Here is a 25,659-nt window from a genome sequence, read left to right on the forward strand (position 1 = left end):
GCACAAAGGATGGAACCCTTGTTCTAACCACTAGGCAACACTCCCTCTGGCAGGGGCCAGTGGGTGAGGGGCATTCTTTACAGCAGCAAGATTTCCATGTCAAGTCAGGTTCTCTCTCACCAGTCCCACCCTCTCCCCTCCTTCCCCCACTAAAGAAAGATCATTGCTGCTGAGGAAACGTTGCCTGATGCCATTTACAGCGGCTTCACTATCTAATGAGGAGTGAGGAGTCCTGCCGCGAAGACCATTCCCCCCGCTCCCATGCCCTCCAGCTACTGCACGCCCCCCCGAGTTCATTTCCCCCCCCTCACCTCCCCATAGGGGTACAGCTCCATGATGATCCAGGTCGGCTCTTCCTCTGTGATGCCAATGAGCTTCACGATGTGGGGGTGGTCCAGCTTCTTCATCAGCACTGTGAGCGAGAGACACGCTGAGGACGGCTCAGGCACCGAGACGGCACAGCCGATGGGGGCGGGCTGAACCGGGGACCGGAAGCAATGGGAACGTGAGCCTCCCCCACCGCAGCGAAAGAAGCAGCTGTGGCAGATTCATGACTGTCTTTGGAGGCCCAGCTGTAACACCGACAGACCCCGGTCGTCAGCGGGCAGGTTCAAGGAGCTGAGTGTAGGAGCCGGTAATGCACGAGCTAAAAGCCACGTGGCCCTTAGCTAAGGCTGCAGAGCAGACTCGGTGCTGCTGGCTGGGACACACCCAGAATGTGCGTGGGTTACACAGGCCTCGGAGCAGGACAGAATCCAGCCCTTCCCTAGAGCAGGTGACAATTACCGCCTTCATCTCAGGGCTCTGCTGCTAGACATGGTGCTCCAACGGGCCTGTCGTTCCCTCTCCCAGTGACCCCATCAGGCTCCCTCTCCCTGAGCTATATCCGTCCCCCTGTTGCCCCAGCACCCCATGAGCCTGTCAGCCCAGTGGATCCCCACCAGAGCAATGCAGGACATGGCCAGAAGCACCTCCGGGCGAGGGGTAGCCGGGAGCTACGTACCAGCTTCGCTCATGAACTTCTCCTTGTTCTCGGGGGCACAGTCCTTCTTGCAGGTCTTCACAGCCACATTGATCCGCTCCCCGTTCTGGAAGGAGAAGGCGGCGCAGGAGGGGCTTTCACCCTATGCTTTGATCATGGGGCGATGTCCGGGGTTGGGGGAATTAGCACCGCGTGGGGCTAACCAGTGGAGCTGGAGGAGCAGCTGAGGGGGTTTCTCGGGAGGAGAGCGCAGGTAGGAAGTGCATGCAAAGGGGGGATGGAACAGGCCCTGGGCTGAGAAGAGCCAGGATGAAAGGGAAGCTGTGTAGCAGGGGAAATCCACATCTCTGTGCAGCCGGCCCTGATGGGAACGGGCCAGGATTAAGGGTAATCAGGCCCTGGGGGCCCATGGGCCCAGAAGAGAGGACAAAAGTTGAGAGGGGAGAAGGGGGCTGGGCGAAGAGGACATGATCCAGTGATCCCGGCTGCCCAGTGGCTGATGGCTGGTGCGTGGGATATCACTGGACTGAGGAACTAACAGACTGAAAAGACCAAGCCTCAGAAAGGGCTGGACATCGGATGGGCCTGGCCTATCACAGGGGTGTGTCCACACAGCCACAAGGGGGTGCTGTGGGACTGGCACTTTGCCACAGCCTTGTCTGTGGCGGGGCTGGCATCTGCCCTGCTGCGCCCACCCCTGCCAGACCCATGGTGAGGATCGGTGGTTGTGAGGGTTGGGGGGTAGCGGCGGCAAAGAGACAGCGAACTCACCTGATTGGTGTAAATGCCCTCGTATACCTCCCCAAAGAAACCTTCCCCCAGGATCCTGCCCAGAGTCACGTCCTCTCGGGAGACCCCGTACTGCTGTGCTGGAGGGAGAAACAGAGAAACCAGAAGGACAAGGTTCATTGGTGCCACCAGCTCATCCCTGGGAGTCCCTGCATGGAGATTCCCCAGTGGGTGATGGCTCCATGGGGCTGGTACATTTGATGCAGCCCCTGTAAAGCCAGCTGCTCCGCCAGGTGTGCAAAACTAGAGTCCACTGAGTGTGACTGATCTTGTGGCCAGCTGCCCCCCCCGTTCCCAGCCCCAGGGGCTCCCAGGGGACGGGAACTGCCCTTGATATAGAGAGAGCCCTCGCTCATCTCCTGCAGGGAAAGCAGAGTCTCCAGGGCTAATGCAACATACCCCCCATGGGGCCTGTTTGGCGCAGGACGACGACGGTCTCTGAGGAACCGAGTCTATAAAGCATGGGGTGGGCCGGAGCTAACCAAGGGGAGGACAAACGCATGAACCTTTCCACCTACAGTGAGTTGGGGGAAGCCAGAGCCGGAGGTTACGGAGAATAGGCCACATCCAGTGCTGGTGTGAATCACTGCCGCTCCTGCTCCCCTAATGGAGCTATGCCGATTTATGCCAGTGACAGATGAAGCTCCCCTCTCTCTAACACCCTTCAGACCATGCTCTGAAGGAGCACCTAGTGGGAGGGGCTGATTGACCCCAGCTCCTCCCCTCGCAGCTCAGCTCTACCCATCACATCTCCACGGTCCTGGCCAACCTGCCAGCCCCTTTCCCCTGGAACTGGCGTCCCTCCAGCCGGTGGGTTCTCATGTCTTCAAGGAGAAGCATCTCCAGACGAAGCAAAGCTAGAGGGGCCAGGCGGGGCACCTACCTCCGGATTTGGGTCTGGAGGCCTCATCGGGGATTTCAGCATAAATATCCGAATCTAGGGCAAGAAATTCAGCAGTAAAAGCGGCTGCAGCGCCCGGCCTGGGGTGTTTCTTTTAGTAAACCAGTGGGTCAGAGACCCCCTACGAGCTGTCCCTTATCCTGAGACAGTGTGGCAAGCCCGGGGCCTCTGCCCACACAGCCCATCCGCACCACCCCCTGGCTGCTGGGCATGCTGCAGTTTCCGAAGTTGGGCATGGGAACCACTGCGGTGAATCAGCCCAGGGGTCCGTCTAGGGCAGCGCCCTGTCTGACAGTGGCCAGCACCAGCTGCTGCCAAGGAGGCAGGAAGGACCCACCCTGGGGCGGCACTAACAGGTTGGTTCCACCCGACCCTGTGGCCGAGGGACAGAAAGGAAAAAGAAGTGTGGGGTCCCCCAGTCAGGGGGAGGGGGCAGGAGGTAGAGGGAGGCTGGATCTAGGGCTTTGCCTCGGGCCCATCTCTAATAAAAGGGAACCGAGATTCTCTCTCCCCTTCCCCAAACACTCCCATCCGTTTTCTCCTTCTTCCAGTTGCACCGTGGCACTGGCTGGCTCTCTCTCCAGGTCCCAGCCGTGGCCGGCTGGCGAGAGGGGTGAATGAAACTCACCCACACTGATGCTCTCAGTTAACGTGGGTCTTCTCTCGTCTATGTGCCTATAGGGGAAAGCAGGGGTGAAAAGGGCAAGAGACAAGCTCAGACACTGGTTGTCCTATCCATCCATCTATCCATCTGTCCATCCATCTCCTCATTCTTCCAGCCATCCACTCAGCTCCAGTATTTCCAAGGTTCCTATCCCCAGGGTATCTAAGCCCCGCTCTGAAGCCAGGTGTTCGTGGATCTCTGAGGACCACACATGGTCAGGGCTTTGGTTTTATGGCCCTTCCTTCCCACCTGGACATCCCACATTTGTGGTCTCTCTGCCCAGTGCCAACAGACATGCCTCGAGCGGTTATGTTCTACTTACTGTGTGGGGACCTGTGGCAGGCTCACCCTCTTCTCATTTTCTGTGGGGAAAGGGGGAAAATGGTCTTTATTGTACATCTCCTGTCGCCTGCCCTCCTCCCCTCGGTTTTGCTGCCAGATTCTGGGAACATTTTAGCCTCTGCTCTCCCATCCCTGGCCATTCTGCCAAGCCTCTGAAGAAGATATGGGACAGAAGGCAGAGTGCAGTCGGAGGGGACGAAGAGACCACCCCTTCCCCACACTCCCAGCAACCTGCATATGACTATCAAGCCGAGACAACCCGAAACTCCACTGCACCTGCCTTTCACCTCAGGATGCCATCTGGGGTTCAACACCAGCTGGATCACCAGAGCGGCGAGTTTGGGGGCTATAAATTGGGGCTGATGGGTGCTGGGAACAGGGGGTAAGAAAATTCCCTGCACTAAGCCTGGCTCCAGTTTGGGACCTTAGCCCTTGATGTTCATAGGCATCACAATCCCGTGGCATCTGCTTCCCCTCTGGCCTGCCCAGCGTCTGTGTTCACAGAGAGTCGCTCACCTTTCTTGGGACGGACGATGAGGGATGTTTCCAGGTACCCCTGCAGCCGGCAGTAACCGTCTATCAGATCTGCCATGTTCTCCGCCTCAGCCAGGGAGGAGGTTTTAATAGCCAGGGACTGTGAAACATGAAAGGTGCGGTTGGGGGGGGGTTTGAAACCCGGGTGAACATTTGCAACCAGTATCCAGATCTGCACCCTCCCAGCTGGACGGGCAACGGGTGGATGCTGCCTAGAGATGGAGCCTCTTGAGGCTCCAGGGGCTAGTGCTGAGATGCGCTGCTGTACTGAGCTCACCCCTCTCTCTTCTGGGACACTGGGGTCCAGCAACCCCAAACCACAAGCAACGGGTAAAGGGGTGTACGTGACACACCAGTGCCAGGGTGTGCATCTAACCGTCCCCATTACAGGCTGGAGCTGGGGTCACGTCCACGCTGAAGGGACAGCAGGAGGTGCAGCAGGATTCCACCATGTTACGCCCTCCCAGATGCACCTCTGTATCTGGCCCGATGCATTCATGTCTTTAAAGCACACCGGGGCAAGCCCATTGAGTTCAGATGGGGACAAATCGGGCCCCTAACGTATTGGTCTGGCACCATCTACAGCTTTTGGCTTGAATTCACACCCTGTGCTAAGAACAGCTGGCGCAGTGTCCTTGCAGCCCTGTTGGTCCCAGGATATTAAACAAACAGAATTTTGTCCAATAGAAGATATCCCCCCCCCCCCGCCCGCCCTTGTCTTTCTGGTGGTAACATGTAGGGTAACCAGACAGCAACTGTGAAAAATCGGGACTGGAGGGGGGGGGGAGGAGAGGGGTAATAGGAGCCATATAAGAAAAAGCTCCAAACATCCCTATAACACCTGGTCACTTTAGTAACATGTGACTGTTATAGAATCATCAAACCAGAGGGTTAGAAGGGACCGCAGGGCCATCCAGTGTAACCCTCTGCCGAGACACAGGACGTGCTGTGTCTGCACCATCCAAGGCAGATGCCTCCAGCCTCCCTCTGAAAACCTCCAGTGAAGGAGCTTCCACAACCTCCCTGGCCGGCTGCTTCATCGTCCTGCTGGTCTCACAGTGAGAGAGTTTTCCCTGAGATTTAATGTAAACCTGCTATGCTGGAGTTAGACCCCATTGCCTCTCACCCTGGCCTATGTGGCAAGAGAGAACAGCTTTTCTCCAGCTTTTCTATGGCAGCTTTTCTAGTATTTGAAGACCACTATCATGTCCCCCCGGCAATCTCCTCTTTTCCAAACTAAACATACCCAGTTCCTTCAGCCTTTGCTCACCTGCCTTGCCTTCTGTCCCTCTGATTGTCTTTGTCACTCGCCGCTGGATCCTTCCCATGTCTCTACACCCCTTCTATACAGTGGTGACCCAAACTGGACACAGTTCTCCAGCTGAGGCCTACCCAGCGCCGAGTAGAGCGGTACTCTCACCGCCTGTGACTTGCATGTTATGCCTCTGTTCATACAACCTAAAACTGCATTTGCTTTTTTTGCAACAGCATCGCACTGCTGACCCATCTTGAGGTTGTGATCCACCACAACAGCCCTTCTCAGCAATGCTGCTGCCACGCCAGTTATCCCCCATCCCGTATTTGTGCCGTTGTTTTTTCTTCCCTAAGTGGACCACCTGCCATTTGTCTTTGTTGAATTTCATTCTGTTGTTCAGAGCCCAGTTCTCCAATTTATCAAGAACTCTCTGATTTTGAGTTCTATCCTCTCGAGTGTTGGCAACCCCCCAGAGTTGCGTTATCTGCAGATTTGATCAGTATATGTGACCCTGTGACCTTATTTCTGTTACTACTAAAACCATGCAACACTTTTTTTTGCAGCTATTTTTAGAACAGTCATCTCCCCAAACACCTCAAAATAGTTCTCTGTCTCCCCTTTTCCTCCCCTCCTTTCTCTTTTCCAGCCTTGGCACCAGGGGGACCAACTATTTGATAATCATGAGCTCTTCAGCCTAGCAGACAACATCCAATGGCTGGGAGTTGGAGCTAGACCAATTCAGCCTGGAAACAAGGTGTCATTTTTTAACGAGGAGGGTAATTAACCACTGGACCATTTTACCATGGGTCGTGGTGGATTCTCCAGCACTGACAATTTGAAAATCCAGCCTGGATGTTTTTTTCTAAGAGATCTGCTCTAGTTCAAACGGGCATTAACTCAGAGAAGTTCTGTGGCCGGTGCGGTACAGGAGGGCAGAGCAGATGATCAGAGTGGTCCCTTCCGACCTTGGACTCTGTGTGGCTCTGGGATGGTAAGAGACACCGCAGCACTGCCCATCTCCTCCCTTTACCTGGGGGGTCCCAGTGAGCGTCAGCTGCAGCATGGCTCTGCCCTCCTCCACGCTGCAACACTTGATGGATTTGATCTGCTTGAAATCCGCCAGGCAGGTGGGCTGCAATGCACCAAAGCCCCAGTGAGATTACAACGCTGGTGGGCGCTGGGAGACAACTCAGCAAGGACGTCTCTCTCTCTCTCTCTCTCTCTCTCTCTCACATACATACGCACAGTCTATTCTGGGATACCCGTTGCATCTCCCTCATTCCATAAGCAGCTCCACCTCCCTCCCAGCCCCGCATTTGGCGGGTGTGGGGGGACTAAGCCCTCTCATCTTTTGGGGCCTTAGCCCTGGCCCCCCACATACCTTTGCGTCCTTGCTCGTCATCTGCCGGATGCCCTTGGGCCCGATCACCAGGTCCACTGTGATGTTCCACCCTTGCTGGAAGGGAGAGATAAGGACACGGGCACAATCTCTGCTCTGCCTCCAAAACAGCCCTGTCCCCCTTCCCAAGGGCTTCTCGTCCAGGGATTTGCTGGAGCACCCAGCACTGGTCAAGGGGGCTGGAGAACGGACCCGAACAAGGGAGCCCCAGTGGCAGCACAGAGAGCATCCCCACACAGTCCAGCCCAGCGTGCCGGAGCCCTGACCTGCGGAGAGCACCGGCAGTTCAGTCTCCATCGCCCATCCAGTCCTTAACTTCTCCGCTGAGGCCAATCAGAGCATCAGCAAGGGAAGGAGACAGGGGAAGGTGGATGCTTGTCCAAGAACTGGGCTGAGACTCATCCCGTAATTCCCGGGGGGCTGAGTGGCCTTTACCCTCCATGTAGGGACTGTAACCGAGAAGTAGACCACCCTGTCTAGCGCCGGGGGCAGCGCAGATGGTTGCTCTGCTAGCTTTGCACACCCACAGCTCTGCTGGCCCATCTCAGTCCCCGCACGCGGCATCCCACTGGATGGGGAGCTGTGAGCCGTACCCTGCCAACATCCCCCTGCTAGGCCTCTCAGGGGCTGCGACTCCCGCAGAAACTCAGCCAAAAACCCAGGATTCAAACTCAGGCCCCATAATAAGTCCCTGCTAGACCTCGCTAATGGTAACAGTGCTTGGAGTGCTGGAGGATCCCTGGGAAGCTGCGAGGCAATGAAAGCTTCAAACCGCTCCCTCCCTCCCTGCTCTTCAGCTGGTACATACCGCAGCAGCTGTGAGTGGAGCTGTGAGGAAGCCCCTTGGTACCCAGTGGGACACTCAAGCTGAGCTGGGGAGCCCGGATCAGGTTCAGGGATGGGCCTGAGTCCAAATGCCAGGTGGAAACTATCTAAAACTTGAGGGCACAAAGCTGAGTGGTGCAACTGCAGAACTTGCACAACTCCCAGAGAGCTGAAACCACCGAGCTCTCTGCAGCATCAGCGGCTGCTGAGCCAGTCCGGATCTGGCCCAGCCAGCCCCACACCAAGCGACGGGAAAGCCACCAAGACCAGTGGCAGCGTATTGGTGGCGGCTAGTGGCTTGAGCTACCTCCAGCTGCTTGAGAAATTCTGTGATGGACAAACTCAGACACAGACGCTGCCTGGGAAACAGAGCCTGGGGCCATGTTTATGATCGGCTGGAGCCTGAGAGTTGAAAGCCGGGAGCAGCTGAAACCAAAGCCATGTTACTGTGTATGGACAGGGCAGGGGTCCCGAGCGGGTGAGCTACTTGGGGTTGCGGTATGGGGTGCAGAGATTTCCGGGAGTTAATCTGGGGGTTACTTTCTGAGATAGGAACATCAGAATGGCCTGTCTCAAATCAGACCTGAGGTCCACCTAGCCCAGCATCCTGTCTCCGAGAGTGGCCAGGCCCTGTTGCTCCAGAAGAAGGTGCAAGACACCCTGTAATGGAACAACTTACCCTGAAGGGAAAGTCCTGCCTAACCCCCATCAGTGATTGGTTTAGTCCCTGACGGGCGAGGGTTTATAACCCTACTGCATTTTATGTCCTAGCTAATGGACTTGTAATTCAGGATGTTTTTATCCCTATCGGTGCCTGTGTTATGCAGGTCAGACTAGATAATCACAACGGTCCCTTCTGGCCTTATAATCTATGACTCTACCAACGCCTAGTCCTTTTTGGGATCCTGCTGATACTTTGCTCTCACGGATGGCTAGTGGCGGTGAGTTCCACAGGCTGATTGTGTAAAAGAGTATTTCGTTGTATCAGTTTGAAATTGGCTGCCTTCCACTCTCATTACATACTCCCAGGACCGAGCACAGGGAGATCCCCAGCTGGGGTGTAGTTGGCGGAGCTATGCTGAGGATCCGGCCCAGTATTCCTAGGAGGCTACACCACTGATTTATACAATAGCCCCTATAATACCTTCACTGTTTCTGTTATGCGGGAAGGCGCTCACGGCTGCCAACAGGGGGCGGTCTTGGACCTAAAGACGATCCCAGACCTCCTTAAAGCCAACGTGTGCCCACCACTCTCCGTCAGGAAGAGCGATCCAGCCCCTGTATGTGCTACCAACAGCTGGGGCCTTGCAGCAACTGCCTGGGGCACCGGGCCACGTGGCAAATGAAGGTGGAATAAGAGCTTTCCTGGGTTGTGAACGCAGGGCGGGGTTCGCAGCCTGTGCACGTCTGTGGCAGAAAAAAGTCAGCAGGAGGCTCTGCAAGCGTGACCCTGGGAAGCAGAGGGGCACAAGCGCAGGGATTTCTGAACCAGGATGCTGCCTGCTGTTTGTTTCCGCCCAAGTTCAGGGAACAGGCCTCTGCGTCCATTCTTTGTGAATAAACGGGACGGCGCCCAAGAACGGCCTGGTCTCATGGCCCTGATTTCTCATCCTGATGCAAACAATCCTGCAAGGCTGCGCAACTCCGGCTAACCGCATGGGCCCAGGGCCAGCGCCAGTCTCTGCCCTCTTCTGTACGCACCGACGCTTTCATCACTGCACTTGGAGCAGAAGGTTTCATACTGAGCTGCCCCAGGCGGTACAGTGAAGGGAGAAGCCAGCAGTGTGTATAAATATCCCTTTCACCACTGCAGGGTCCCATTCGGGGATAGCTGCGGGGTATTTCCAAGAGATCAGGAATCCTCCACAGGGTCCTGTTGTGTGTTCCGGGGTTTCCCTCGGGGAACTTTTCCCCTCTTTTGGCAATTCCCGGCAGGTATCTCCCAGGGCTCAGTCACGGCCCGCCCAGGGATCCAACTAGGCATTCGCAGCTGGAACGCGGCAACTCGGCTCTGCTCCTCGGTTGGTTCCCGTTCACTCACAGCAAGACAACTGGAAAGAAGCTTGCCACATAATGCCTGGGCCACAGGGCAGCGAGTGGGTCTACGGATGCCACACTAGCGCTGAAGTCCAACTCTCCACCCCCACTCAGGCCTCCTCTGCTGGGTCTGCCCTGACTGGGGGCCTGATTCTGCTCTCCCGCTGGTGTAAATTAGAAGTAATTGCATTGAAATGGTGTCAGAGGGAGCAGAATCAGGCCTTTGGTAAGGTGAAATGCAGCCTGGCCAGAGAGTCCGGTGCCTAGACCTTTGCACCAGCCCCTCCGCACGGGGCGAATTTTGCACTCAGAGCCCTGGGGCTGGGCATACTGTATATCCTGCCATATACTGGCCCTAAATCCCAGGCCAGCAGGAGATTTGGGAATACCGTATTTCCCCCTATATCCGAGCACGGATCCCCAGCCCTCCTCCTGACACTGGCCATGGAGTGATGTGCTATTCGCCAGCAGAGGTTGGATTATCAGGCTCTAGACAGGTGCTGGCTGGAGGTATGTGACAGAACCGTATAGATCCCAGCCCCGGGCACAGCGCCCCGTCTTCCCCACGCAGGGACTCACTATCAGCTCGCAGCGGTAGCTCTCCTGGTCAATGTTGGCGAAAGAGGCGAGGGTGTGCAGGAACTTGATGATGCACTCCTCCTCCCGCAGCAGGGCGTACTGTTGGAATGTCTGCTGGATCATCTTCCGGAACTGCTTGGGCTGAGAAGGGTATGGCGCCAGAGCCGGAGAGTCAGCGACAGGCCCCACTGGCTGGGCGTAAAGACCCGACAGCCAGAAGCAACCCGGTTTGGGAGGCATCAGCATAGCCAAATGCTTCCCTCTCCACACGCACACTGTCTCTGCCAATGCACTTGAGTCCTGACCCCCCTGCCCCAGCTATTCCAGTCCTAGGCTCCCCACATACACAGCTCTGCCAACACCCCTCAACCCTGACCTACAACCCCCCATTCTCTGGTATTTGAACCCTGGGCTCCTCATACACAGCTCTGCCAACAGCCCTCAATCCTGGCTTCCAGTAACCCCTGAGAACTCCTGTGAGCAGCTCCCCCAACTCCGCTCCTTGACCGAGAGCACCTGACAATCCAGTGGGGGGCGCCGGAGAGCTCTGCCAAGGAGCTCCTAGATTTAGACAAGTCCCTGCTGTTCCGCTCCCGGCCCACCCCTTCCCCAGGACAGTTTCCCAGCATTGTCGTTCCTTGACGAAGGCTGAATTTCCCAGCCCACGTCCTAGGTGACGCTCGTAGGGTTGGCTTAGGCCCTAGGCATAGAGCGGCATCTAAGTCTCATCCCTCTGCACCGGGGCTGGATTTCACCCTAACAGCTTAACCCAGCTGCACTGAGCTGTTCTCTGAAGCAGTCCTGGCCTCCTGCACTGGCCACAAATGTCCTTTGTCCATAACTCCCCCAGGCCGGGCTCTGCAGCACCTCACCTTCAAATTCTCCTGCATCTGCTTGGGGAAGAACAGGTCCAGCCCTACTTCCTTACTGAAAGGGAGACAGAACAAGAGATGCACACACAGGTTAACGATCCCACAGGGACTCTGCAAAACCCACTCCTTCCATCTGCATTTCAGCGGCGTTTAGGCCATCTTTAAAATACCCTGTGTGGTGCATGGAGGGGTACCAGGGGATGTGTGACACGCAGCCTGAGTCCCCCGGGTCAATGGCTTGGATGGGTCTCTGATCAGAGATGACTGGAGCTCAGTGCCACCTGATGGGCGACTGGTGGCCCCTAAAGCGGTGCTCCCAGTCCGGTTCCTGGTTGAGGACCGTCCGCATTGCAGCGGCCAGCCTCAGCAGAGATGCCAAGGGCCACAGGGAGGGACCACCTCCCTGCGATCCCTGCCCTCAGGACAGGGACTCTGGTACCACCCTACTTTGATCCCTGTCTACTGCTGTGATCAGTAATGTTGCCTCATGCACCTGACGTGGTAGGGGATGATATGAGGAGGTTCATCTCATGGCATTTCAGGCTTCCTGCACTTATGATGATCTCAGCTTCCCCTATTCTGGGTTGTATTCCCTGCAGTTGGGCCATGATGCTTCGAGGGGCGCGCGCACACACACACGTTTCTGCAATGTCTCCAGGGCAGCCCACTCCAGGACCCTGGCCAGGATTTTGGAATAACAATTGAAGAGCCTCCAACCCTAGAAAGTCCATTCCAGGCTTTATACTGAGCCCAGGGGACTCTGCAGGGATGGGATCTGGGGGATGAAGCTGTGTGTGGACACAATCAGCGATGCTGGTGGTTAGGTACTTAACTGGTGAGCCTCCCTCTGTGCTGGGATATAGGGATCTGCCCAGTCCCCGGGGCCATAATGTATAAGAGGAGATTTTCTTGCCTTCATTAAGAGATCACATGGGATTGGACACCCTGTTATTTGTGAGGACTGGGGAACTCCAAGGAGTGGGGGACTAGGGGGGAAGTCGAGAAGAAATAGAATCTGGCCACTTACTCCAGGAAGTCAAAGTTGGATTTCTTATCCAGGGCATTGTGCGGCATGTCCTTGTAGAACCTCCTGCAAGAAGAGGGAGATGTCAGGCGTCAACATACCAACCTCACATGCACGCATCCTACACCGGGCGGGAGGTGCATGCAAGCAGGCTCCACATGCCAGGGGAGCAGATTAGCCAGCAGCTCCTCTGGTGGCTCATTCGAACATTCAGTATGCAAAATGAGAGGTAGAACCAGAGTCAGAAAAGGGACCATTAAACAGATGGGCCCAGGTAAGAACCACAGATGCAAAGGTAATAAGCTAGCTAAGTGTGCCACCGCCCCCTTTAGAGGCTCATTCTCAGAGAGGATACCAGCCTACCACTGCTACTAGCTAATGGAGTGACTCCTTTAGCTCATGTGGCAGAGGCCTATAGCTTAGAGCAGAAAACCCAGGGTTCTGTATCTGCTGCTTACATGTGGTAGCCACGGTGTTACACAACTCTGGAGCGCTTTATACTCCAAACCCAGGTCTGGAGCTAAATTTGCAAATAGCCCCTAGGCTAAATTCTGCTGTGAATCAGACATGTGACGTTCCCACTGAAACTGAGCACAGTGTGGTCCCCTCTCTGCGTAACAGGCAGGACCCAAACAATCGCAAGCTGTTGGCATGCCTGGTTCTGAACTGAGACTTTGCATCTTGAGCCCAGCTGGACTATAAAGAGCGACAGTCAGAAAAGCAGGTGGCTCTGGGGTTCTTCCCCCATCCTTGACTTTCAGATCAAACATGCTCAGCTCCAGACTTTTGCTAACCACCAGCCTTGGCAGTTCTAGTCCAGCTGGGATCCTCCTGCCTCTTATGTGCAACAAACTCACTGCAAAACTCTGATGGATTTCAAGAGGCCTATGCTTTGCCTTGCAGCCTGGCTGACAATGCACGAGGAGAACAGGATCTGGCTAGCTCTGTCACAGCAGCGCAGCCTGCTCTGTTGCTGACTCGAGCAGAAAAACCCCCGGCCAAATCCTCAGCTGGTGTAAATCAGCAAAGTCCCCACTGCCTTGCAGTAAGAGTGTTTCCTGCCCTTCCCGACTCACACCGGCACGTTAAGCAAGCACGGCCCAGATGCCTGCGTCTCACCAGGGCTAATGGCGACTGCATTCAAGCCTGCCAGGTGACATACCTACGTGCCACTGCCACCCGCCTTGGCACTGCTCTCTGCCAGCTACAGATGACCGTGGGCACAGAAAGCAGAGGAGCCTCCTGGGGTTGAATCTCTCTGGTTATTTTTAGGGCCTGTCTAACGTCTCGCTGCTCGAGTCCATCTGGCCCACTGGAGTCATGCAGCCGGAATGCCCCCACCTCCCACCATGTTCTTCTAGCTGTAGGGCATGAGCGCGCCATTCCCCAGTGCCCCTGGGTGCCGTGGGGCACTAAAGCCCACAGTTCAGCTGCGCCAGTTTCTTCATCCTCATCTTTCTCTCTTCTCCCTCCTCCTGACACCCCGCTTCGTGCAATGCAATGGCACTGGAATCTGGCTTGAGCTTCCCAACCCACCACCCAACCCCAGGGGGACAGGATTTGGTTTAAGGAGCTGCCCTCCCATCCCTAACCAAATCTGGAACTTCTCCCTGGTCCCTTTGCTGGGGGCTTGCTCCAGGCAAGCTTCTGTCTTGAGGCAAAGAGAACCACAGTAGGAAAATGCTCTGCAGTAAATGGGCCCTATTGTGCAAGGAGCTCCAAGCCCTTTACAAAGCATGATCCCATTTTGCAGAGGGGGAATGTCATAAATAGATAACTAAGGGTTAATGTTTCTTTTACCTGTAAAGGGTTAACAAAGGGACCCAAACACCTGACCAGAGGACCAATCAGGAAACCGGATTTTTCAAAGCTCAGGGAGGGAATGTTTGGGTCTGTGTCTTTTGTCTGGCTCTCAGCTATGAGAGGGATCTTTCTATCTTCAAGCTTCTAATCTTCACAAGTTCAAAGTTGTGATAAAAGTAAAACAATAGGCTTTATGGTTTTTTTTGCTTACTGTGTTAGTTTGCTGAATGTTTTAATGTATTTCTTTTGAATAAGCTGTTAATATATTTTTTCTTTTAAAGCAAATCGCCCTGTAATATGTCAACTGAGGCAGAGCGCATGTTCATTGTTTCTTTCTTGTATATAAAGCTCCTTAAGACCTTTTGAAGTTTTCTTTTCTCTGGGTAGCAAGACCGAAGGAAGTAAATCTCTTGTTAAATTACCGGAGGGTAATCTGTGTAGCCTCAGGGAAGAAGGAGGTAAGAACGGTAAATTGCCTCTCTGTTTGTAACAAGATTTAAGTACATCAGCTTCCGGCCACCACGAGGGGAAGCCTGGGGAAGAAGTAAAGAAAGAGCAAGGGGAGGGGGGTTATTCCTTTGTGTAAACAGGGCTTCTGAGTCTTGGGTCCCAGAAAAGTTGGGAGACCAGAGAGGAGGCCAACCCTGGAAAAAAAAACTTGCTGTGGCAGCAATATCAGATCTAAGCTGGTAATTAAGCTTAGAGGGTTCATGCTAGCTTCTCAGTATATGAACGCTAAGGTTCAAATCTGAGTGGAAGCTATGACAGGGAAACTGAGGCACAGAGAGGGGATTCCCTGGCTCCTTGCCCTCTGCTGTTTTAGCCACTAGCCAGCGCTTCCTCCCAAACCTCTCTGAATTCAGCTAGGCCGGAGACGTTTGTGGCCAGGATGCACAGTTAAGAAGGGTCCTTTCCCCTGGCCCCCAGGGATGATCCCCTAGCGCTCAGCGCCTGCTGTGCAAGGTACGTACCTGAGCTCCAGGCAGCCCAGCTGCAGGGCCATGCCCTCGCTCACCTTGCTGGCGTAGTGCTGCATGTAGTCGGTTCGGAGCTGCAAGGCCAGAGCGAGAGATCAGGAGGCCAGTTCAGTGTCTGGCATTTCCCCCCACCCCCCCATCCCTCCTTACCTCTTCCCTTTCCTGCAGCGACGGGGCTGCAGGCCTGAGTGCGAATGCTGCTGGGGCACGTGCAGGGCAAAGAGACTTATTTCAGGAACTGGAGCTGTTAGGTCTCCAGGCAAAAGGATTGTCCCTGGGGATTCCCAGCGGCTAAGGGGGCATTGCGGTTCTCAAACCGTGGGTCAGGGCCCCATTTTCATGGGGCTGCCAAGGCTAGCGTTAGACACCCTGGGACCTGGCGCTCCAGCTGAAGCCCAAGTGCCACACACTCCTGAGGGGCTCGGGCTCCAGCCTCCCCTCCTCCCAGCCAGGGCATCGAGGAGTGGGCTCTGGTCCAGCTCGGGCTCTGGTCCCCCTCCTCTTACCTACGGCATCGGGACATGGGCTCTGGTCCAGCTTGGGCTCTGGTCCCCCTCCTCCTGCCTAGGGCATCAGGACGTGGGCTCTGGTCCCCCTGCCCCCACCCAGCTCGGGCTCTGGTCCCCCTCCTCCCACCCAGGGCATCGGGATGTGGGCTCTGGTCCCTCTCCCCTCACCCAGCTCGGGCTCTGGTCCCCCTCCTCCCACCCAGGGCATCGAGGAGTGCGCTCTGGTCCCCCTCCTCCTACCTAGGGCATCGGGACATGGGCTCTGGTCCAGCTCGGGCTCTGGTCCCCCTCCTCCCACCCAGGGCATCGTGGAGTGGGCTCTGGCCCCTCCCCCCCTCCCCCAGAACATTGGGGTGTGGGCTCTGGCCCCTCCCCTCACCCAGGACATTGGGGTGTGGGCTCTGGCCCCTCCCCTCACCCAGGACATTGGGGCGTGGGCTCTGGCCCCCGTCCTCCCACCCAGGACATGGGGGCATGGGCTCTGGTCCCCCTCCCCCCACTCAGGACATCAGGGTGTGGGCTCTGGCCCCCCTCCTTCCACCCAGGGCATCAAGGTGTGGCTCTGGTCCCCCTCCCCCCACACAGGACATCGGGGTGTGGGCTCTGGCCCCCCTCCTTCCACCCAGGGCATCAGGGTGTGGGCTTTCCCCCTGCCCCCAGGGTCATGTCATAATTCTGTTGTCTGAACAGGGTCCCGGTGCAGCGAAGTTTGAGAAGCACTGGTCTGGCCTCCCGCAGAACACAGGGCACAGAGTCTCGCCCAGCGATTCCTGCCTGTTGCCCACAGCTTTGGGGTGAGTTACAAAAGAGACATCTGGTCGTGACTTAAAAACCACCCGGGATGGAGACGCCACCCCGTCCCTAGTAACTGGCTCCAATTGAATTACCCTCCCTGATCAAACATGTGCTTTAGCTCGTCTGAATTTCTCTAGCTTCAGCATCCACTCCCTTGATCTCATTCTGCACTGAGATGAGAGAGGGGCCTGCCCCTGAAGCTCACTTCTTCAGACACGTCCCCGTTCTAACCATCGCTGCTGCTGGTCAAACCCCACCCGCACGGAGACTGCTGGCCAGGTCTTGGCAAGTGCTGGGCCCCCGCAGTTCCCAGCGACTTCTCGGGAATTTTGTGGGTGCTCAGAACGTTTTTCAATCAGGCCCCAGAGTGGTGAGAGCAAGTGGGGGAGAGAGATCCCTGGGAGAGGTGTGAATCCAAGGGGATCACAGGTGGGTGCCGACGGGAGGCCAAATTCAACACTGGTGCAAGGGAGCACAATGCCACAAGAGTCAGAAGCGTCGGGCCCACTTACGCCCCGGAGAGCGTGTTGCAAAGACTCTGACCTGCTGGTAGAAGTACAGTAACGTGGTCCTGTCCTCTATGAAGCGCTCAATGTAGTCCTCAGGGAGGTAGCGGATTTGGAGGTCGTACCTTCAAGCAAACAAAAAGCCAGCTCTTTAGGGTGTCCGCTCTTCCGAGGAAGGGTCTTTCTTCCTGCAAAGTGCCCAGTCTCTACTGCTATCTGCCCACGCCCTTGGCCCCTGCTGTCCCACTCCGCAATGTGCACTAGGGGAGACTCAACTCAGCCCCCCAGATCCAGGTATGACAGGTCCATGCAGACCCTACAGCCCCCGACTGCTCTCCCGCCATGGCGACCTCCCTTGCTGCCACCTGTTCTGGCTGAACCCGCCATTAGGCGGGGGCAGGGTGTGCCGGAGGGCGATATCTGGTCCGATCTCCATACCTCCACTCGGCCTCCAGGTGCAGGCACTCGTACTTGTCCTGCACCTCGCCCACCGTCAGGTCCGGGTGCAGCCAGTGGATCTCGTCGGACTTCACGTGCTTGAGGCGCAGGCCGTAGCACTCGGCCAGCTGGATGTTGGGCCCGATCCTGCCGCTCAGCAGGATGGAGTGGATGACCTCCTGCAACCAGGGGTGGGGAAGGAGATAGAGTGAGAAGCCAGATGCCCCTTCCCCCGTGGCATCACCCCTTCCCCCAGCACAAGCAGTAACTTGGCACGGGCAGCCTGCGGTGCTGGGCTTCCCAGTGCTTCTCCTGTATTAGATTCTCTGGCGCAGGAGCTGCCTGTAGGTAGTTTGTGTCTTGTGCTGGGCCAGGGCCAGAGGTGCCGGAACTAGGGCAGCTGAGGGAGCTGCTGCACCCTCTGGCTTGAAGCGGTTTCCGTCATATGCAGGGTTTCCAGTTTGGTTCAATGGCTCTCAGCCCCCCCACTGTACATGCTGTCCCAGCACCCCAGGGCATGCGATAAGCACCAAGAAAAAACATCAGTGTCATTTTAACTATTCCCACTAGAGGGTGCTGTGACACAGCTTTCAGACTGGCTCCGGCCACCAGACACAGTGGCTCCTTTGGGGCGCTCAGCCCGCTGTTCATTACAGGGGGGTTACAAAGCAGCGGTGTGATACCAGCCTGTACTTTGAACAATACAATCGGCCTGATGCTGAGCTGGTGCCAGGTGCTGTTGCCCCAGACGATCTAACACAGCACCTGAAAATCTGACCCAGTGACGGGAGGTTAAGGAATTAATTTATTTCAAATGCTGCTGTTTTTCCTGTTAAAACTTAGTAGGGTGACCAGACAATAAGTGTGAAAAATCGGGATGGGGGTGGGGGGTAATGGGATCCTATATAAGCAAAAGACCCAAAAATCAGGACTGTCCGTATAAAATCAGGACATCTGGTCACCCTAATATGTAGAGATCCCCTCCCTCCACCCCAACACTGAAATCAGAACGTGAACGTTCGCAGTGTTAGCCAGCAAGGCTTTTTAGTGAAACAGTGTTCTTTGAGTGCAACAATTTGTAGAAAGGAAAGAAAGAAAGAAAGAAAGAAAGAAAGAACGAGCCATACACAAGGTTGTTAGTGGTTGCGTTGTTTGCACAGTGGGCGTCATGCCAGACGAGTTTGTTTAGGTACAGACCGGCTATACACTGCTTCTCAGGGTTACACTGCAGACATCTTTTGTTGACAGTTTATCACTCGAACCTTGGAAAACCAGCAGAAATCGGTTTGCAGCTAAATACAGGATATTTTCCATGTTTTTCTTTTCCTTGCTTGGCTTATGGTGCAACAGGGCGAGATCCCCACTGGTGTCAGGCAGCAGCTCTCTGTTGACTTTAGTGGCGCTCCTGCCAATTGACACCAGCTATCTATGTGAATGCCACCTGCCTGGCCCTGCCCCTTTCTTCACATCAGCAGCCTGGCTGCTCTGACCTTCTCCCTGGAAAGCTGTTACCGGCTCTGCACTTCTGGCCTCCTTGGACTCCTCCTTCTGGCCGCCCAGTGTGAGGTTTGATAGGAACAGGAGCACATGCAGCAGGAAGAACTAGGCCAAGAAATGCTTCTGCTGTCACNCCCAGGGCATCGGGATGTGGGCTCTGGTCCCTCTCCCCTCACCCAGCTCGGGCTCTGGTCCCCCTCCTCCCACCCAGGGCATCGAGGAGTGCGCTCTGGTCCCCCTCCTCCTACCTAGGGCATCGGGACATGGGCTCTGGTCCAGCTCGGGCTCTGGTCCCCCTCCTCCCACCCAGGGCATCGTGGAGTGGGCTCTGGCCCCTCCCCCCCTCCCCCAGAACATTGGGGTGTGGGCTCTGGCCCCTCCCCTCACCCAGGACATTGGGGTGTGGGCTCTGGCCCCTCCCCTCACCCAGGACATTGGGGCGTGGGCTCTGGCCCCCGTCCTCCCACCCAGGACATGGGGGCATGGGCTCTGGTCCCCCTCCCCCCACTCAGGACATCAGGGTGTGGGCTCTGGCCCCCCTCCTTCCACCCAGGGCATCAAGGTGTGGCTCTGGTCCCCCTCCCCCCACACAGGACATCGGGGTGTGGGCTCTGGCCCCCCTCCTTCCACCCAGGGCATCAGGGTGTGGGCTTTCCCCCTGCCCCCAGGGTCATGTCATAATTCTGTTGTCTGAACAGGGTCCCGGTGCAGCGAAGTTTGAGAAGCACTGGTCTGGCCTCCCGCAGAACACAGGGCACAGAGTCTCGCCCAGCGATTCCTGCCTGTTGCCCACAGCTTTGGGGTGAGTTACAAAAGAGACATCTGGTCGTGACTTAAAAACCACCCGGGATGGAGACGCCACCCCGTCCCTAGTAACTGGCTCCAATTGAATTACCCTCCCTGATCAAACATGTGCTTTAGCTCGTCTGAATTTCTCTAGCTTCAGCATCCACTCCCTTGATCTCATTCTGCACTGAGATGAGAGAGGGGCCTGCCCCTGAAGCTCACTTCTTCAGACACGTCCCCGTTCTAACCATCGCTGCTGCTGGTCAAACCCCACCCGCACGGAGACTGCTGGCCAGGTCTTGGCAAGTGCTGGGCCCCCGCAGTTCCCAGCGACTTCTCGGGAATTTTGTGGGTGCTCAGAACGTTTTTCAATCAGGCCCCAGAGTGGTGAGAGCAAGTGGGGGAGAGAGATCCCTGGGAGAGGTGTGAATCCAAGGGGATCACAGGTGGGTGCCGACGGGAGGCCAAATTCAACACTGGTGCAAGGGAGCACAATGCCACAAGAGTCAGAAGCGTCGGGCCCACTTACGCCCCGGAGAGCGTGTTGCAAAGACTCTGACCTGCTGGTAGAAGTACAGTAACGTGGTCCTGTCCTCTATGAAGCGCTCAATGTAGTCCTCAGGGAGGTAGCGGATTTGGAGGTCGTACCTTCAAGCAAACAAAAAGCCAGCTCTTTAGGGTGTCCGCTCTTCCGAGGAAGGGTCTTTCTTCCTGCAAAGTGCCCAGTCTCTACTGCTATCTGCCCACGCCCTTGGCCCCTGCTGTCCCACTCCGCAATGTGCACTAGGGGAGACTCAACTCAGCCCCCCAGATCCAGGTATGACAGGTCCATGCAGACCCTACAGCCCCCGACTGCTCTCCCGCCATGGCGACCTCCCTTGCTGCCACCTGTTCTGGCTGAACCCGCCATTAGGCGGGGGCAGGGTGTGCCGGAGGGCGATATCTGGTCCGATCTCCATACCTCCACTCGGCCTCCAGGTGCAGGCACTCGTACTTGTCCTGCACCTCGCCCACCGTCAGGTCCGGGTGCAGCCAGTGGATCTCGTCGGACTTCACGTGCTTGAGGCGCAGGCCGTAGCACTCGGCCAGCTGGATGTTGGGCCCGATCCTGCCGCTCAGCAGGATGGAGTGGATGACCTCCTGCAACCAGGGGTGGGGAAGGAGATAGAGTGAGAAGCCAGATGCCCCTTCCCCCGTGGCATCACCCCTTCCCCCAGCACAAGCAGTAACTTGGCACGGGCAGCCTGCGGTGCTGGGCTTCCCAGTGCTTCTCCTGTATTAGATTCTCTGGCGCAGGAGCTGCCTGTAGGTAGTTTGTGTCTTGTGCTGGGCCAGGGCCAGAGGTGCCGGAACTAGGGCAGCTGAGGGAGCTGCTGCACCCTCTGGCTTGAAGCGGTTTCCGTCATATGCAGGGTTTCCAGTTTGGTTCAATGGCTCTCAGCCCCCCCACTGTACATGCTGTCCCAGCACCCCAGGGCATGCGATAAGCACCAAGAAAAAACATCAGTGTCATTTTAACTATTCCCACTAGAGGGTGCTGTGACACAGCTTTCAGACTGGCTCCGGCCACCAGACACAGTGGCTCCTTTGGGGCGCTCAGCCCGCTGTTCATTACAGGGGGGTTACAAAGCAGCGGTGTGATACCAGCCTGTACTTTGAACAATACAATCGGCCTGATGCTGAGCTGGTGCCAGGTGCTGTTGCCCCAGACGATCTAACACAGCACCTGAAAATCTGACCCAGTGACGGGAGGTTAAGGAATTAATTTATTTCAAATGCTGCTGTTTTTCCTGTTAAAACTTAGTAGGGTGACCAGACAATAAGTGTGAAAAATCGGGATGGGGGTGGGGGGTAATGGGATCCTATATAAGCAAAAGACCCAAAAATCAGGACTGTCCGTATAAAATCAGGACATCTGGTCACCCTAATATGTAGAGATCCCCTCCCTCCACCCCAACACTGAAATCAGAACGTGAACGTTCGCAGTGTTAGCCAGCAAGGCTTTTTAGTGAAACAGTGTTCTTTGAGTGCAACAATTTGTAGAAAGGAAAGAAAGAAAGAAAGAAAGAAAGAAAGAACGAGCCATACACAAGGTTGTTAGTGGTTGCGTTGTTTGCACAGTGGGCGTCATGCCAGACGAGTTTGTTTAGGTACAGACCGGCTATACACTGCTTCTCAGGGTTACACTGCAGACATCTTTTGTTGACAGTTTATCACTCGAACCTTGGAAAACCAGCAGAAATCGGTTTGCAGCTAAATACAGGATATTTTCCATGTTTTTCTTTTCCTTGCTTGGCTTATGGTGCAACAGGGCGAGATCCCCACTGGTGTCAGGCAGCAGCTCTCTGTTGACTTTAGTGGCGCTCCTGCCAATTGACACCAGCTATCTATGTGAATGCCACCTGCCTGGCCCTGCCCCTTTCTTCACATCAGCAGCCTGGCTGCTCTGACCTTCTCCCTGGAAAGCTGTTACCGGCTCTGCACTTCTGGCCTCCTTGGACTCCTCCTTCTGGCCGCCCAGTGTGAGGTTTGATAGGAACAGGAGCACATGCAGCAGGAAGAACTAGGCCAAGAAATGCTTCTGCTGTCACTAATTTTAACAGCTTCCTGGCCACGCAGGGTTGCCTACCTCTGCCATAACAGTGAGGGACTCAGCTGAGATATACAACACAAGCCTTAACCACTCCCAGGTATTAAAGATTCCCATACACAATTCTGCAAGAAGAGGAGTATTAACCCTAGTGCTTTGGCCAAATGCAAGCTCAAGTAATTATATCCTGCCTAACTAATCCCCACCCGCTTTGATACAGTAACATTCTTCACCTTCCACTCTTTCGTCACTGGGTCCTGTTAGCTGTCACGTTCTCCCCTAGAGGTGGCTGCATGGCAATGCTAGGTGAAGCAATCCCCAGAGGCTGTATGTAGTTTGTAAATCCATTTCGTGATCACCATAAGAACGGCCAGACTGAGTCAGACCAAAGGTCCATCTAGCCCAGCATCCTGTCTCCTGACAGTGGCCAGTGCCAAGTGCCCCAGAGGGAATGAACAGAACAGGGAATCACCAAGTGATCCAACTTCTGTCGCCCATTCCCAGCTTCTAGCAAACAGAGGCCAGGGACACCATTCCTGTCCATCCTGGCTAATAGCCATTGATGGACCCGTCCTCCATGAACTTATCTAGTTCTTTTTTTAACCCTGTTATGGTCTTGGCTGTCACAACATCCTCCGGCAAAGAGTTCCACAGGTTGACTGTGCGTTCTGTGAAGACGTACTGCCTTTTATTTGTTTTAAACCTGCTGCCTATTAATTTCACGTGGTGACCCCTAGGTCTTGTGTTATGAGGAGGAGTAAATAACACTTCCTTATCTACTTTCTCTACACCAGTCATGATTTAATAGACCTCTAACGTATCTCCCCTTAGCTGTCTCTTTTCAAAGCTGAAAAGTCCCAGTCTTATTAATCTCTCCTCATACGGAAGCCGTTACATACACCTAATCATTTTTGTTGCCTTTTCTGAACCTTTTCCAATTCCAAGATATCTTTTTTGAGATGGGGAGACCACATTTGCATGCAGTATTCAAGATATGGGCATCCCATGGATTTATATAGAGCAGGGGTAGCCGACCTATGGCACACGGGCCAAAGGCGGCACGCAAGCTGATTTACAGTGGCACTCACACTGCCCGGGTTCGGGGAGGGGGGCTCTGCATTTTAATTTAATTTTAAATGAAGCTTCTTAAACATTTTAAAAACCTTATTTACTGTACATACAACAATAGTTTAGTTATATATTATAGACTTATAGAGAGAGACCTTCTAAAAACGTTAAAATGTATCACTGGCACAGGAAACCCTAAATTAGAGTGAATAAATGAAGACTCGGCACAGCATTCTGAAGGGTATCCCTGATTGTGGATATTTTCTGTCTATTTCTATCCCTTTCTTAATGATTCCCAGCATTCTGTTTGCTTTGGACTGCCGCTGCACATTGCGTGGATTTTTCAGAGACTATCACAATGACTCCAAGGTCTTTCTTGGTGGTAACAGCTAATTAGACCCATTCTTTCATGTGTGAGTTGGTATATGTTTTCCCAATGTGCTATTATTTGCATTTATCAACATTCAATTTCCTGTGTCTGTGTGTAGCTGCAGGCTTGCTTAGTGAGTATGCCACTCACTGTTTACCCCTTTTTCCAGGTCTTATGAATATGTTAAATAGGACTGGTCCCAGTACAGACCCCTGGGGGACACCACTATTTACCTCTCTCCATTCTGAAACTTGACCATTTATTCCTACCCTTTGCTTCCTATCTTTTAACTAGTTATCGATCCATGCAAGGACCCTCCCTCTTATCCCATGACAGCTTACTTTGCTTAAGAACCTTTGGTGAGGGACCTTGTCAAAGGCTTTCTGAAAATCTAAACGACCGCCTAGGTAGGAGCACTGCGGAAAGGGATCTGAGGGTCACAGTGGATCACAAGCTAAATAGGAGTCAACATCATTCTGGGGTGTTTTAGCAGGACTGTTGTAAACAAGACACGAGCAGTAATTCTATCACTCTGCTCCACGCTGACTAGGCCTCAGCTGGAGTATTGTGTCCAGTTCTGGGTGCCACGTTTCAGGAAAGATGTGGACAAACTGGAGAAAGTCCAGAGAAGAGCCACAAAAATGATTACAGGTCTAGAAAACGGCCTACCAGGAAAGACTGAAAAAACTGGGTTTGTTTCATCTGGAGAAGAGAAGACTGAGAGGGGACATGATAGTCTTAAAGTACATAAAACGTTGTTATAAAGAGGAAAGAGGAAAATTGTTCTCCTTATCCACTGTGGACAGGACAGGAAGCAATGGGCTTAAATTGCAGCAAGGACATTGGGAAAAATTTGCTCACTGTCAGGGTAGTTAAGAACTGAAACAAATTACCCGGCAGGTTGTGGAATCTCTGTCATTGGAAGTTTTCAAGAACAGCTCAGACAAACACCTGTCAGGGATAGTCTAGATCAATGTTTCTGAACCTTTTTGTGCTGGCTTCCCTCCATGGACTTAAAAAGAAATTGCAACTCCCTACCTTAAGCTTGGACTTGGACTTCAGTCCCCGGTGGCTCAGGGCCAACACTGGCTGCCAAGACTTCAGGACTCTCCTGGAGTCTCCAGGAACTGAAGATTATGTGGCGTGATGAAGCCTCCAGGAATCTCCCCGCCGCCCGGGGCTGAAGTATGTAACTTAGCTTCACGGGGCCCCTGGGCAATTGTCCTGCTTGCCACCCCCTAATGCTGGCCCTGCCCTTGTGACGCCACTAAACCTGTCCCATGACCCTTCCCGAAGGGAGGAGGGGGCACAACCCATGGGTTGAAAAACACTGGTCTAGATAATACCGAGTCCTGTCTCTGAGTGGGGGACTGGACTAGATGACCTCTTGAGATCCCTTCCTGTCCTATGAGAACACCTCACTCTTATATAGCACTGGTCATCTAGAGAGCTCAGAGCGCTCTACGAGGAGGCCAGTGTTATCCAACGTGAGGTAAAGCGATTTGTCTAAAGTCACCAGGAGCAAGGCTGGGACGAGAACCCAGATGTCCTAAGATGCAGGCCAGCACACTGTCCACTAAACCGCATTTTTCCCCGAGTGCCCCTCTCTTCGTGTGTTCTTCCTCTTCTTCATCTCGTGGCAACATTCTCTGCAGCCCCGTGGCTGAAAGCTGCTGCTCTCGAGTGGGGTGGTAGATCAGGGGAATGTCAAGGAGCTACAGCACTGGGTCACTGTTCTGGGGCCCATCCTGCCCAGGGAGGCCCCCAAAGCCCTATGGCCTGCATGAGATGGGCTGGCAGCTTTCATGCAGATCCCACCAGACAGGCGTCGACATCGCGACAGGGCACATGGGACGGCTGGCCTTACTCCCCAGCCTCCGGCTCTGTTCCCGGACAAGGAGCCTGACGCGGAAGGATAAGCACAGACGCCATAGTCGCTGAGTGAAACAGGGTCACCCCACTTCTGGGGGGTTTCCTGCTGTCATGGCCACAACAGCCACCCAGAGCCTGGTGCGTTACAGGACGGATGCAGTGCGTTGCAATGGGACCTGTGGCACTGAATTCGCAATGCACTTGCATCCAGTTGGGAATTCAGCTGCAGTGCCTGCCGGGCACAT

The 25,659-nt window shown here is 54.8% G+C and overlaps 1 protein-coding gene across 4 annotated transcripts in view; it reads right to left on the reverse strand.

Moving 5' to 3' along the window:
* PTK2B (protein tyrosine kinase 2 beta) overlaps positions 1-25,659 on the reverse strand; it is an 86,531-nt gene that overhangs the window by 20,345 nt on the left and 40,527 nt on the right. For 3 of the 4 annotated variants that reach the window (XM_075063567.1, XM_075063566.1, XM_032790557.2), the window contains exons 1-15: positions 17,232-17,404; positions 16,831-16,918; positions 14,978-15,057; positions 12,207-12,269; positions 11,180-11,234; positions 10,308-10,448; positions 6,849-6,923; positions 6,498-6,599; positions 4,195-4,312; positions 3,659-3,698; positions 3,301-3,347; positions 2,655-2,708; positions 1,754-1,851; positions 1,004-1,088; positions 312-412 (exon numbers count right to left, since the gene is read on the reverse strand). In XM_075063567.1, the coding sequence (XP_074919668.1) occupies positions 312-412; positions 1,004-1,088; positions 1,754-1,851; positions 2,655-2,708; positions 3,301-3,347; positions 3,659-3,698; positions 4,195-4,312; positions 6,498-6,599; positions 6,849-6,923; positions 10,308-10,448; positions 11,180-11,234; positions 12,207-12,269; positions 14,978-15,042 (1,044 nt within the window). In that variant the 5' untranslated portion in view covers positions 15,043-15,057; positions 16,831-16,918; positions 17,232-17,404. Of the gene's footprint in view, positions 1-311; positions 413-1,003; positions 1,089-1,753; positions 1,852-2,654; positions 2,709-3,300; positions 3,348-3,658; positions 3,699-4,194; positions 4,313-6,497; positions 6,600-6,848; positions 6,924-10,307; positions 10,449-11,179; positions 11,235-12,206; positions 12,270-14,977; positions 15,058-16,830; positions 16,919-17,231; positions 17,405-20,074; positions 20,163-20,475; positions 20,655-25,659 lie in introns of those variants that run through there. The other variant, XM_032790552.2, reaches the window with a different exon arrangement.

This window comes from Chelonoidis abingdonii, chromosome 3, assembly GCF_003597395.2.
Source record: "Chelonoidis abingdonii isolate Lonesome George chromosome 3, CheloAbing_2.0, whole genome shotgun sequence".
NCBI lineage: Eukaryota > Metazoa > Chordata > Testudines > Testudinidae > Chelonoidis > Chelonoidis abingdonii.